Raw genomic sequence first — 15,145 nt, forward strand, 5'->3', positions numbered from 1 at the left:
ATTTCATAGGTAAATGTCTCCCCCTGTGGTGGTGTAGGTCGGGTATGAAGCGATTAATGAACATTTTCTTTGCAGAGAAATAGGAGGTTGAGAGGATTGAACTGGTTAACCCTGGCTTTCTTTTACTGGTGTTATTTTTAAATAATGCAGCTATTGTGTATGTGTTAGATTTAAGCACTGCAGTAGTGAACACTGGGTTTTACTATGTGTGTGTTGTGTTGTGCAGTTATTTTGCCATTCAGCTGAATCGGGTCTGTCTGTACTACGCAGCCTCTGATGTAAAATTAAAATTTAAAAAGTTAATGCTGATTTTCCAGATAGGAGTTACTCTCAGTGCGAGATTGTGATGTATGTTACATTCCAAGTTGTGCTCGGAAACCTATTATTTGTGTGTATGCGAGTGTGAAAGGATTGGAAATTGGTCTAAGTGTGTCACTGGTATCACAACGCCCTTGAAGGGAGAAAGAGGAAGGCGGAGGGAGAAGGCTGGAATATAAAGCTGTGCTCCCTGCTCTGTTGAATCCAGAAATCTTCCAACTGACAGTACAATAGCAGCATTGCAGACATCGGGAGAGATCAGTGCTGGCTTGTTGCTTTTGATCCCTCTTCAAAGTGCTTTCTTCTTTGCCAAGTGAAACCCAACACTCAGGTTTATTGGAATGCCAGCGAGCACACATAGTAGCATTCCTCATGGACTGCTGTGGAATTGCTGACCACCATGTTGGAAATGGTAAGTATTTAAAAATGACAAGTATTTTGCAGTCTCTGTCCTCCTAATGGTTGCCTCCTAACTCTCCCATTCTGTGCCTGTCTCCACATTAAACAGTAAGATTGCAGTGGTGGAGGGGACTGTCATTTACTGTAAATAACAGTCGAAGACAGTCTCTATCATACACAATGCAAGGCATTCAAAGGAGATTTTGAATAAATGATGGATGATATTTTGGGGATAAAAGAGGCTACAATATCACTGCTTAGGGTTTGATTAATGACAGTCTTCTCTATGTTCGTTCCCTGTATGAAGTGCGTTTTAACTGCACTGAGAATCCTGCTCCCTACACCAACCCCCCCTCCTCAGAATAAGTGGTGTGTCTGCCAGGAAGAAGCTGCTGATGTAATGCATGCAGTGCAGAAGCATTGTATCAAGGACTGTGAGACTTAATACACTCTCCCCAGAGAGGAAGAAAGGAATACCACTGCATCAATGATTCCTCCTTCATTCATCCCTTGTTGACTGTGGTGAATGAAAGGTCTGTGTGTGTCTGTCATTCAGCATTCATCAGGACCACTGCTGGCATCACACAGGAGCTAAGGTCATCTGTTTCCATCATTTCTTGGAGAGATTAAATTCTTTCAGATGCCTGGGATTGAGGGAAAGATGGAATAGTCTGCTGTAAGATGTACGGTAAGGCTTGAACTAATGATCCTATGAGAGTCCAGGCCTGATATTAGCAAAATAAAAATGAAAAATAAGCCAATATATTTCAAGCCACTTTGATAATACATTACTGTTTATTGATAGTTCCTGAATGAAATAATATTCTTGTTTTGCAGACCTCCTATCTATTAAGTTTTACATTGTTGCATATGAAGTATTTTTAAAATGTGTTTGTAAGGTAGCTGCAGTGGCTCACATCTGGTGAGTTACATCATATGTATACAATTGGCAGCACAATGGCACTGCTCTAACTTCAAGCTGCAGTAACGCAGATTCCCCATAAATCCAGCAAGGAGATGAGCCATGCCAAGCTGATTTGAGCCAGAAAGGGCATTAGGACTACCACAGTTTACTCAGGTGCCCCAGGATAGGATTCCTGGTCCTGCCCGCTATCCAGTACTTCCTGAAAAGAGTGTGTGTGTAAATATTAGGTGAGGACAGTATCAAGCTCAACTGTGATGCACTCCACACTCCACTAGCACGCTGCCTGTCTAGGCTCACACTTGAAGAATGGTTACTTGAGTGAGGTATTGGATTCTGACAGGCAGATCTATGACTGTAGAGAGGAATCAGCATTTTCAGGAAGTAAAAAAATGATCAAAAGAATGGTGGAACAGATGGTTGAGTTTTGTTATTCTTTCATTAAATGTGAATGTCGCTGGCTGGGCCAGCATTTGTTGCCCATCCTAAATGCCCTTGAGAAGGTGGTGGTGAGCCACCTTCTTGAACCACTGCAGTCTATCCTGTGTAGGTACACCCACAGTGCTGTTAGCTGCTGATCTTTCATGTGATGCTGTAGTAGCTTCTCTGGGTAGAAAGGAGGCAGTCTTGGTATATAAATATAAGTTGTTGTTGTCTGAGCATCATTCCCTGACTGCAGCATTGCAATTCCTGGTTACTGGCATTGTAACAAGCCTGAGAGCAGGTTGGCCCGCTTTGAGCCTCAGGGTGGTATGGCCTCCAATGGAGAGCAGCAATGGATGAAAATGGGATTCATAGTAGCAACTTTCCATAACGGGAACATTTTCAACATTCCTGATCCCTTGTTGGCAAGAAGACATTCAGGTGATCTAGCGCTGGCTAAGTACAGAGTAAAGCTCCCTCTACACTGTCCAACCAAACAGTCCCAGCCAGAGTAAAGCTCCCTCGACATTGTGTTCATACATTAAAATCAGTGATTGCACTTCAAAAGTATTTCATTGGCTGTAAAGCACTTTGATATATCCTGAGGTTGTGAAAGGCGCTATATTATTACGTGCCTTTTTTTAATACCTAACCCTTGCTCTGTACTGTTAAGTCAAATACTCCCAGGTACTTACAACATGGATAAGGTGCAGAGTATCTGGTATGTAAGGTCATGCATTTCAGTAGGAGGGAGGCCACCTACTCCTTGGAAAATAAGAATCTGAATACTGTAAAGGAGCAAAGGGATGTAGGAGAGCAGGTTCACAAATCATTAAAAGTAGCAAGGCAGGTTAACAAAACTATAAAAGATGAAAATTAAACACGGGTTCATTTCTAGGGGCACAGAATTCAAAAGCAGAGAAGATTAATTAAACTTACATAGAACCATGGTTAAAGCACGTTTAGAGTACTCTGGACAGCTCTGGTCTCCTTCATACTCAAAGGATAAAGAGGCACTGCACATGTGGCAAAAAAATTGCAAGGATGATACAAGAACTGAGAGGTTATGACTGTCAGGAAATACTGAATGATCTGGGAGTATTTCCTCTAGAGAAGAGATGGCTGATAGATTCTATTAAAATTATTAAGGGGCTTGGCAGGGAATATTAGAATGCAGTCTAAATTAAACAGTACCTAGAAACATCCGTGGGAATCACAAAATGCGATAAGCCTGCACCAGCAATGCCGTCAACACAATAACGTCATACTGCCTGCTCAACAAAATGATTTCTGCGAACCGCATTGTTGATTGGCTGCGTGAAATAAGCAGGAGGCCCAGAATTGTAACTTCCTAGCGCTGCTTACAGCTAACCTGCACTGCTTACAGCTAACCTGCGCTGCTTACAGCTAACCTGCACTGCTTACAGCTAACCTGCGCTGCTTAAAGCTAACCTGCACTGCTTAAACCTAACCTGCACTGCTTACAGCTAACCTGCACTGCTTACAGCTAACCTGCGCTGCTTAAAGCTAACCTGCACTGCTTAAACCTAACCTGCACTGCTTACAGCTAACCTGCGCTGCTTAAAGCTAACCTGCGCTGCTTAAAGCTAACCTGCACTGCTTAAAGCTAACCTGTGCTGCTTACAGCTAACCTGCACTGCTTAAAGCTAACCTGCGCTGCTTAAAGTTAACCTGCACTGCTTAAAGCTAACCTGCGCTGCTTAAACCTAACCTGCACTGCTTACAGCTAACCTGCACTGCTTAAAGTTAACCTGCACTGCTTAAAGCTAACCTGCGCTGCTTAAAGCTAACCTGCACTGCTTACAGCTAACCTGCACTGCTTAAAGTTAACCTGCACTGCTTAAAGCTAACCTGCGCTGCTTAAACCTAACCTGCACTGCTTAAAGCTAACCCGCGCTGCATAAAGCTAACCTGTGCTGCTTAAAGCTAACCTGCGCTGCTTAAATTTAATCTGCACTGCTTAAAGTTAACCCGCGCTGCTTATAGTTAACCCGCGCTGCTTAAAGCTAACCTGCGCTGCTTAAAGCTAACCTGCGCTGCTTAAAGCTAACCTGCGCTGCTTAAAGCTAACCTGCACTGCTTAAAGCTAACCTGCGCTGCTTAAAGCTAACCTGCACTGCTTAAAGCTAACCTGCGCTGCTTAAAGCTAACCTGCGCTGCTTAAACCTAACCTGCACTGCTTAAAGCTAACCCGCGCTGCATAAAGCTAACCTGTGCTGCTTAAAGCTAACCTGTGCTGCTTAAACCTAACCTGCGCTGCTTAAAGCTAACCTGTGCTGCTTAAAGCTAACCTGCGCTGCTTAAATTTAATCTGCACTGCTTAAAGTTAACCCGCGCTGCTTATAGTTAACCCGCGCTGCTTAAAGCTAACCTGCGCTGCTTAAAGCTAACCTGCACTGCTTAAAGCTAACCTGCGCTGCTTAAAGCTAACCTGCACTGCTTAAAGCTAACCTGCGCTGCTTAAAGCTAACCTGCGCTGCTTAAAGCTAACCTGCGCTGCTTAAAGCTAACCTGCGCTGCTTAAAGCTAACCTGCGCTGCTTAAAGCTAACCTGCGCTGCTTAAAGCTAACCTGCGCTGCTTAAAGTTAACCTGTGCTGCTTAAAGATAACCTGCGCTGCATAAAGTTAACCTGCGCTGCTTAAAGCTAACCTGCGCTGCTTAAAGTTAACCCGCGCTGCATAAAGTTAACCCGCGCTGCTTAAAGTTAACCTGCGCTGCAAAAATTTAACCTGCGCTACTTAAAGTTAACCTGCGCTCCATAAAGTTAACCTGCGCTGCTTAAAGTTAACCTGCGCTGCTTAAAGTTATCCTGCGCTGCTGAACGTTAACCTGCGCTGCTTAAACCTAACCTGCGCTGCTTAAATTTAACCTGCGCTGCTTAAAGTTAACCTGCGCTGCTTAAAGTTAACCTGCGCTGCTTAAATTTAACCTGAGCTGCTTAAAGTTAAGCTGCGCTGCTTAAAGTTAAGCTGCGCTGCTTAAACCTAACCTGCGCTGCTTAACGTTAACCTGCGCTGCTTAAACCTAATCTGCGCTGCTTAAAGTTAACCTGCGCTGCATAAACCTAAGCTGCACTGCATAAAGTTAACATGCTCTTTTCAAACATAAACTGCGCTGCTTAAAGTTAACCTGCGCTGCTTAAAGTTAACCTGCGCTGCTTACAGCTAACCTGCGCTGCTTAAAGTAAACCTGCGCAGCTTAAAGTAAACCTGCGCTGCTTAAATTTAACCAGTGCTGCTTACAGCTAACCTGCGCTGCTTAAATTAACCTGCGCTGCTTAAAGTTAATCTGCACTGCTTAAATTTAACCTGTGCTGCTTAAATTTAACCTGTGCTGCTTAAAGTTAACCTGCGCTGCTTAAAGTTAACCTGCGCTGCTTCAACCTAACCTGCGCTACTTAAAGCTAAGGTGCACTGCTTAAAGTTAACCTGCGCTGCTTAAAGTTAACCTGCGCTGCTTAAAGTTAACCAGCGTTTCTTAAATTTAAGCTGTGCTGCTTAAACCTAACCTGCGCTGACTAAACCTAACCTGCGCTGCTTAAAGCTAACCTGCACTGCTTAAAGTTAACCTGTTCTGCTTAAGCCTAACCTGCGCTGCATAAAGTTAACCTACGTTGCTTAAAGTTAAACTGCGCAGCTTAAATTTAACCTGCTCTGCTTAAAGTTAACCTGCGCAGCTTAAATTTAAACTGCTCTGCTTAAAACTATCCTGCGCTGCTTAAAGTTAACATACGCTGCTTAAATCTAACCTGCTCTGCTTAAAGTTAACCTGCGCTGCTTAAACCTAACCCGCTCTGCATAAAGTTAACCTACGCTGCTTAAAGTTAACCTGCGCAGCTTAAATTTAACCTGCTCTGCTTAAATTTAACCAGTGCTGCTTACACCTAACCTGCGCTGCTTACAGCTAACCTGTGCTGCTTAAATTAACCTGCGCTGCTTAAAGTTAAGCTGCACTGCTTAAATTTAACCTGTGCTGCTTAAATTTAACCAGTGCTGCTTAAAGTTAACCTGCGCTGCTTAAAGTTAACCTGCGCTGCTTAAAGCTAACCTGCGCTGCTTAAAGTTAACCTGCGCTGCTTAAATTTAACCTGCGCTGCTTCAACCTAACCTGCGCTACTTAAAGCTAAGCTGCACTGCTTAAAGTTGACCCGCGCTGCTTAAATTAACCTGCGCTGCTTAAAGTTAAGCTGCACTGCTTAAATTTAACCTGTGCTGCTTAAATTTAACCAGTGCTGCTTAAAGTTAACCTGCGCTGCTTAAAGTTAACCTGCGCTGCTTAAAGCTAACCTGCGCTGCTTAAAGTTAAACTGCGCTGCTTAAATTTAACCTGCGCTGCTTAAATCTAACCTGCTCTGCTTAAATCTAACCTGCGCTGCTCAAAGTTAACCTGCGCTGCTTAAATTTAACCTGCGCTGCTTAAAGTTAACCTGCGTTTCTTAAAGTTAACCTGCGCTGCTTAAAGTTAACCTGCGCTGCTTAAAGTTAACCTGCTCTGCTTAAACCTAACCTGTGCTGCATAAAGTTAACCTACGCTGCTTAAAGTTAACCTGCGCTGCTTAAAGTTAACCTGCTCTGCTTAAACCTAACCTGCGCTGCTTAAAGTTAACCTGCGCTGCTTAAAGTTAACCTGCGCTGCTTAAAGTTAACCTGCGCAGCTTAAATTTAACCTGCTCTGCTTAAAGTTAACCTGCGCCACTTACATTTAACCTGCTCTGCTTAAAACTAACCTGCGCTGCTTAAATTTAACCTACACTGCTTAAATTTAACCAGCTCTGCTTAAACCTAACCTGCGCTGCTTAAAGCTAACCTGCACTGTTTAAAGTTAACCTGCTCTGCTTAAACCTAACCTGCGCTGCATAAAGTTAACCTGCGCTGCTTAAAGCTAACCTGCGCTGCTTAAAGCTAACCTGTGCTGCTTAAATTTAACCAGCGCTGCTTACAGCTAACCTGCGCTGCTTAAAGTTAACCTGCGCTGCTTAAGTTAACGTGCACTGCTTAAAGTTAAGCTGCACTGCTTAAATTTAACCTGCGCTGCTTAAAGTTAAGCTGCGCTGCTTAAATTTAACCTGTACTGCTTAAAGTTAACCTGCGCTGCTTAAAGTTAATCTGTGCTGCTTAAACCTAACCTGCGCTGCTTAAAGTTAACCTGCGCTGATTAAACCTAACCTGCGCTGCTTAAAGTTAACCTGTGCTGCTTAAACCTAAGCTGCACTGCATAAAGTTAACATGCTCTTATCAAACATAAACTGCGCTGCTTAAAGTTAACCTGCGCTGCTTAAAGTTAACCTGCGCTGCTGAACGTTAACCTGCGCTGCTTAAACCTAATCTGCGCTGCTTAAATTTAACCTGCGCTGCTTAAAGCTAACCTGCGCTGCTTAAAGCTAACCTGCGCAGCTTAAAGTTAACCTGCGCTGCTTAAACCTAACCTGTGCTGCTTAAATTTAACCTGCACTGCTTAAATTTAACCTGCGCTGCTTAAACCTAACCTGCGCTGCTTAAATTTAAACTGCACTGCTTAAATTTAACCTGTGCTGCTTAAAGTTAACCTGCGCTGCTTAAATCTAACCTGCGCTGCTTAAATCTAACCTGCGCTGCTTAAACCTAACCTGCGCTGCTTAAATTTAACCTGCGCTGCTTAAAGTTAACCTGCACTGCTTAAATTTAACCTGCGCTGCTTAATGTTAACCTGCGTTTCTTAAAGTTAACCTGTGCTGCTTAAACCTAACCTGCGCTGCTTAAACCTAACCTGCGCTGCTTAAACCTAACCTGCGCTGCTTAAAGCTAACCTGCACTGCTTAAAGTTAACCTGCCCTGCTTAAACCTAACCTGCGCTGCATAAAGTTAACCTACGCTGCATAAAGTTAACCTGCGCTGCTTAAAGTTAACCTGCGCAGCTTAAATTTAACCTGCTCTGCTTAAAGTTAACCTGCGCTGCTTAAATTTAACCTGCTCTGCTTAAACCTAACCTGCGCTGTTTAAAGCTAACCTGCACTGCTTAAAGTTAACCTGCTCTGCTTAAACCTAACCTGCGCTGCATAAAGTTAACCTACGCTGCTTAAAGCTAACCTGTGCTGCTTAAATTTAACCAGCGCTGCTTACAGCTGACATGCGCTGCTTAAATTTAAGCTGCGCTGCTTAAATTTAAGCTGCACTGCTTAAATTTAACCTGCGCTGCTTAAAGCTAACCTGCGCTCCTTAAAGTTAACCTGCGCTGCTTAAATTTAACCTGCGCTGCTTAAAGTTAACCCGCGCTGCTTAAAGTTAACCTACGCTGCTTAAATTTAACCTGCTGTGCTTAAACCTAACCTGCGCTGCTTAAAGCTAACCTGCGCTGCTTAAAGCTAACCTGCACTGCTTAAAGTTAACCTGCTCTGCTTAAACCTAACCTGTGCTGCATAAAGTTAACCTGCGCTGCATAAAGTTAACCTGCGCTGCTTAAAGCTAACCTGTGCTGCTTAAATTTAACCAGAGCTGCTTAAAGTTAACCTGCGCTGCTTAAAGTTAACCTGCGCTGCTTAAACTTAACCTGCGCTGTTTAAAGCTAACCTGCACTGCTTAAAGTTAACCTGCTCTGCTTAAACCTAACCTGCGCTGCATAAAGTTAACCTACGCTGCTTAAAGCTAACCTGTGCTGCTTAAATTTAACCAGCGCTGCTTACAGCTGACATGCGCTGCTTAAATTTAAGCTGCGCTGCTTAAATTTAAGCTGCACTGCTTAAATTTAACCTGCGCTGCTTAAAGCTAACCTGCGCTCCTTAAAGTTAACCTGCGCTGCTTAAATTTAAGCTGCACTGCTTAAATTTAACCTGCTGTGCTTAAACCTAACCTGCGCTGCTTAAAGCTAACCTGCGCTGCTTAAAGCTAACCTGCACTGCTTAAAGTTAACCTGCTCTGCTTAAACCTAACCTGTGCTGCATAAAGTTAACCTGCGCTGCATAAAGTTAACCTGCGCTGCTTAAAGCTAACCTGTGCTGCTTAAATTTAACCAGAGCTGCTTACAGCTAACCTGCGCTGCTTAAATTAACGTGCGCTGCTTAAAGTTAAGCTGCACTGCTTAAATTTAAGCTGCGCTGCTTAAATGTAACCTGCGCTGCTTAAAGTTAACCTGCGCTGCTTAAATTTAACCTGTGCTGCTTAAAGTTAACCTGCGCTGCTTAAATTTAACCTGCGCTGCTTAAAGTTAACCTGCGCTGCTTAAAGTTAACCTGCGCTGCTTAAACCTAACCTGCGATGCTTGAAGTTAACCTGCGCCGCTTAAAGTTAACCTGCGCCGCTTAAAGTTAACCTGCGCTGCTTAACGTTAAACAGCGCTGCTTAAACCTAACCTGCGCTGTTATACCAAACCTGCGCTGCTTAAAGTTAACCTGCGCTGCATAAAGTTAACCTGCGCTGCATAAAGTTAACCTGCGCTGCTAAAATTTAACCTGTGCTGCTTAAATTTAACCTGCACTGCTTACAGCTAACCTGCGATGCTTAAAGCTAACCTGCACTGCTTAAAGTTAACCTGCGCTGCCTAACGTCAAACTGCGCTGATTAAACCTAACCTGCGCTGCTTAAATTAACCTGCATTGCTTTAACCTAACCTGCGCTGCTTAAAGCTAACCTGTGCTGCTTAAAGTTAACCTGCGCTGCATAAAGCTAACCTGCGCAGCATTGAGTTCACCTGCGATCCTTAGAGTTAACCTGCGCTGTTTAAATTTAACCTGCGCAGTTTAAATTTAACCTGCGCTGCTTAAATTTAAACTGCGCTGCTTAAATTTAAACTGCGCTGCTTAAAGTTAACCTGCGCTGCTTAAAGTTAACCTGTGCTGCTTACAGCTAACCTGCGCTGCTTAAAGCTAACCTGCTCTGCTTTAATTTAACCTGCGTTGCTTAAACCTGAGCTGCCCTGCCTAAACCTAACCTGCGCTGCTTAAAGTTAACCTGTGCTGCTTAAAGTTAACCTGCGCTGCTTAAAGTTAACCTGCGCTGCTTAAACCTAAGCTGCACTGCATAAAGTTAACATGCTCTTATCAAACATAAACTGTGCTGCTTAAAGTTAACCTGCGCTACTTAAACCTAAGTTGCACTGCATAAAGTTAACATGCTCTTATCACATATAAACTGCACTACATAAAATTAACCTGCGCTGCTTAAAGTTAACCTGCGCTGCTTAAACCTCAGCTGCACTGCTTGAAGTTAACCTGCGCTGCTTAAACCTAACCTGCGATGCTTGAAGTTAACCTTCGCTGCTTAAAGTTAACCTGCGCTGCTTAAACCTAACCTGCGCAGCATTGAGTTCACCTGCGATGCTTAAAGCTAACCTGCGCTGTTTAAATTTAACCTGCGCTGCTTAAATTTAAACTGCGCTGCTTAAAGTTAACCTGCGCTGCTTACAGCTAACCTGCGCTGCTTAAAGCTAACCTGCTCTGCTTAAATTTAACCTGCGTTGCTTAAAGCTAAGCTGCCCTGCCTAAACGTAACCTACGCTGCTTAAAGTTTACCTGCTTTGCTTAAAGTTAACCTGCGCTGATTAAAGTTGACCTGCCCTGCTTAAACCTAACCTGCGCTGCTTAAAGTTAACCTGTGCTGCATAAAGTTAATCTGCGCTGCATAAAGTTAACCCGCACTGCTTAAAGCTAACCTGCGCAGTTTAGTTAACCTGCGCTGTTTAACGTTAATCTGCACTGCTTAAAGTTAATCTGCGTTGTTTAAAGTTAATCTGCGCTGTTTAAAGTGAATCTGCGCATCTTAAACTTAACCTGCGCTGCTTAAACCTAACCTGCGCTGCTTAAATAAACCTGCGCTGCATAAATCTAACCTGCACTGCTTAAAGTTAACCTACTCTTCTTAAAGTTAGCCTGTGCTACAGAAAGTTAACCTGTGCTGCAGAAAGTTAACCTGCGCTGCTTAAACATAACCTGCGCTGCTTAAACATAACCTGCGCTGCTTGAACATAACCTGCGCTGCTTAAAGTTAACTTGTGCTGCTTAAAGCTAAGCTGCACTGCATTAAGTTAACCTGTGCTGCATAAAGTTAACCTGCACTGCTTAAAGTTAACCAGCGCTGGTTAAAGATAACATGCGCTGCTTAAACCTAAACGGCATTTCTTAAAGTAAACCTGCGCTGCTTAAACCTAAGCTCTGCTGCTAAAATTTAACCTGTGCTGCTTAAAGTTAACCTGCGCTGCATAAAGTTAACCTGCGCTTCTTAAAGTTAACCTACGCTGCTTAAAGTTAAGCTGCACTTCTTAAAGTTAATCTGCGCTGCTTAAATTAACCTGCCTTGCTTAAACCTAACCTGCGCTGTTTAAAGCCAACCTGCGCTGCTTAAATTTAACCTGCGCTGCTTAAATTTAACCTGCGCTGCTTAAAGTTAACCTGCGCTGCTTAAAGTTAACCTGCGCTGCTTAAAGTTAACCTGCGCTGCTTAGAGTTAACCTGCGCTGCTTAAAGCTAAACTGTACTACTTAAAGTTAACCTGCGCTGCTTAAATTTAACCTGTGCTGCTTAAAGTTAACCTGCGCTGCTTAAAGTTAACCTGCGCTGCTTAGAGTTAACCGGCGCTGCTTAAAGCTAAACTGTACTACTTAAAGTTAACCTGGGCTGCTTAAAGTTAACCTGGGCTGCTTAAAGCTAACCCGCGCTGCATAAAGTTAACCTGTGCTGCATAAAGTTAACCTGCACTGCTTAAAACTATCCTGCACTGTTTAAAGTTAACCTGCACTGTTTAAAGTTAACCTGCGCTGCTTAAATTTAACCTGCGCTGCTTACAGCTAACCTGTGCTGCTTAAAGCTAACCTGTGCTGCTTAAAGCTAACCTGCGCTGCTTAAAGCTAACCTGCGCTGCTTAAAATTAACCTGCACTGCTTAAAGTTAACCTGCGCTGCTTAAATTTAACCTGCGCTGCTTACAGCTAACCTGCACTGCTTAACGTTAACCTGCGCTGCATAAAGTTAACCTGCGCTGCTTAAATTTAACCTGCGCTGCTTAAAGTTAACCTGCACTGCTTAAAGTTAACCTGCGCTGCTTAACGTTAACCTGCGCTGCCTAAACCTAACCTGCGCTGCTTAAATTAACCTGCCTTGCTCAAACCCAACCTGCGCTGTTTAAAGCTAACCTGCGCTGCTTAAATTTAACCTGCGCTGCTTAAATTTAACCTGTGCTGCTTAAAGTTAACCTGCGCTGCTTAAAGTTAACCTGCGCTGCTTAGAGTTAACCTGCGCTGCTTAAAGCTAAACTGTACTACTTAAAGTTAACCTGGGCTGCTTAAAGCTAACCCGCGCTGCATAAAGTTAACCTGTGCTGCATAAAGTTAACCTGCACTGCTTAAAACTATCCTGCACTGTTTAAAGTTAACCTGCACTGTTTAAAGTTAACCTGCGCTGCTTAAATTTAACCTGCGCTGCTTACAGCTAACCTGTGCTGCTTAAAGCTAACCTGTGCTGCTTAAAGCTAACCTGCGCTGCTTAAAATTAACCTGCACTGCTTAAAGTTAACCTGCGCTGCTTAAATTTAACCTGCGCTGCTTACAGCTAACCTGCACTGCTTAACGTTAACCTGCGCTGCATAAAGTTAACCTGCACTGCTTAAATTTAACCTGCGCTGCTTAAAGTTAAGCTGCACTGCTTAAAGTTAACCTGCGCTGCTTAACGTTAACCTGCGCTGCCTAAACCTAACCTGCGCTGCTTAAATTAACCTGCCTTGCTCAAACCCAACCTGCGCTGTTTAAAGCTAACCTGCGCTGCTTTAATTTAACCTGTGCTGCTTAAAGTTAACCTGCGCTGCTTAAACCTAACCTGCGCTGCATAAGGTTAACCTGCGCCGCTTAAAGCTAACCTGTGCTGCTTAAATTTAACCAGCGCTGCTTACAGCTAACCTGCGCTGCTTAAATTAACCTGCGCTGCTTAAATTAACCTGCGCTGCTTACAGCTAACCTGTGCTGCTTAAAGCTAACCTTCGCTGCTTAAAGCTAACCTGCGCTGCTTAACATTAACCTGCGCTGCATAAATTTAACCTGCGCTGCATAAATTTAACCTGCGCTGCTTAAATTTAACCTGTGCTGCTTAAAGTTAAGCTGCACTGCTTAAAGTTAACCTGCGCTGCTTAACGTTAACCTGCGCTGCTTAAACCTAACCTGCGCTGCTTAAATTAACCTGCCTTGCTCAAACCCAACCTGCGCTGTTTAAAGCTAACCTGCGCTGCTTAAATTTAACCTGTGCTGCTTAAAGTTAACCTGCGCTGCTTAAACCTAACCTGCACTGCATAAGGTTAAACTGCGCTGCTTAAAGCTAACCTGTGCTGCTTAAATTTAACCAGTGCTGCTTACAGCTAACCTGCGCTGCTTAAATTAACCTGCGCTGCTTAAAGTTAAGCTGCACTGCTTAAATTTAACCTGCGCTGCTTAAAGCTAACCTGCGCTCCTTAAAGTTAACCTGCGCTGCTTAAATTTAACCTGTGCTGCTTAAAGTTAACCTGCGCTGCTTAAAGTTAACCTGCGCTGCTTAAATTTAACCTGTGCTGCTTAAAGTTAACCTGCGCTGCTTAAAGCTAACCTGCGCTGCTTAAAGTTAACCTGCGCTGCTTAAAGTTAGCTTGCGCTGCTTAAATTTAACCTACGCTGCTTAAATTTAACCTGTGCTGCTTAAACCTAACCTGCGCTGCTTAAAGTTAACCTGCGCTTCTTAAACCTAACCTGCGCTTCTTAAACCTAACCTGCGCTGCTTAAAATTAACCTGCGCTGCTTAAACCTAAGCTGCACTGCATAAAGTTAACATGCTCTTATCAAACATAAACTATGCTGCTTAAAGTTAACCTGCGCTGCTTAAACCTAACCTGCGCTGTTTAAAGTTAACCTGCGCTGCTTAAATTTAACCTGCGCTGCTTAAAGTTAATCTGTGCTGCTTAAATTTAACCTGCGCTGCTTAAATTTAACCTGCGCTGCTTAAAGTTAACCTGTGCTGATTAAAGTTAACCTGCGCTGCTTAAAGCTAACCTGCGCTGCTTAAAGCTAACCTGCGCTGCATAAAGTTAACCTGCACTGCATGTAGCTAACCTGCACTGCTTAAAGCTAACCTACACTGCTTAAAGCTAACCTGCGCTGCATAAAGTTAACCTGCCCTGCATGTAGCTAACCTGCAATGTTTAAAGTTAACCTGTGCTGCTTAAAGCTAACCTGCGCTGCATCACTTACAGCCTGCATGCCACAGGGATCAGTGTTGAGGCCTCAACTGTTTACAATCCATGTTAATGACCTTGATGAAGAGACAGACTAAGTTGTAGCAAAGTATTTGTTGCATGCCACAGGGATCAGTGTTGAGGCCTCAACTGTTTACAATCCATGTTAATGACCTTGATGAAGAGACAGACTAAGTTGTAGCAAAATTTGATACAAAGATAGATAGGAAAGCAAGTCGTGAAGATGATGCAAAGAGTTTGTAAAGGGTCACAAGTAGGTTTGGTGAGTGGCCAAAAACTGGCCAATGGAGCGTAATGTGGAAAATGTGAGGTTGTCCACTTTGGTTGGAAGAGCAGTAAAGCAGAATCTTATTTAAATAGAGAAACTGCAGAATACTGCAGTACAGGGGCATCTTGGAGTCCTTATACATGAAGCACAAAAAAGTTAACATGCAGATACAGCAAGTAATTACGAATGTAAGTGGAATGGTGGGCTTTATTTCAGGGGGTGGGGTATAATAATAGAGAAGTTTTGCTGCAGTTGTACAAGGTATTGGTGAGACCGCACATAGAGCATTGTGTACGGTTTTGGACTCCTTACTTAAGGAGGGATATTCTTGCATTGGAAGCAGTTCAGAGAAGGTTCACCAAGCTGATTCCTGGCATCAGGGGATGTCTTATGAGGAACGGTGGAACAGGCTGGGCCTCATCAGTAAGGTGATGGAAGTGGTCAGCAGCAGTGCTAATAGTGGCACTTGGTCAGAAATAACTTGCTCACTGATGCTCATTTTGGGTTCTGCCAGGGCCACTAAGCTCCTGACCTCATTACAGCCTTGGTTCAAACATGGACAAAGGAGCTGAACTCCGGAAGTGAGTTGAGGGAGACTGCCCTTGACAACAAGGCAG

The 15,145-nt window shown here is 43.5% G+C and overlaps 1 protein-coding gene across 1 annotated transcript in view; it reads left to right on the plus strand.

The window, feature by feature from the left end:
- The first annotated feature begins 494 nt into the window (after positions 1-494).
- Positions 495-15,145, plus strand: part of LOC144689990 (protein EFR3 homolog B-like) — a 177,027-nt gene continuing 162,376 nt past the window's right edge. The window contains exon 1 of the mRNA XM_078557529.1: positions 495-730. Coding sequence (XP_078413655.1) covers positions 691-730 — 40 coding nt within the window. The 5' untranslated portion in view covers positions 495-690. The remainder of the gene's footprint in view (positions 731-15,145) is intronic.

Source organism: Cetorhinus maximus, chromosome 14 (assembly GCF_964194155.1).
Source record: "Cetorhinus maximus chromosome 14, sCetMax3.hap1.1, whole genome shotgun sequence".
Taxonomy (NCBI): domain Eukaryota; kingdom Metazoa; phylum Chordata; class Chondrichthyes; order Lamniformes; family Cetorhinidae; genus Cetorhinus; species Cetorhinus maximus.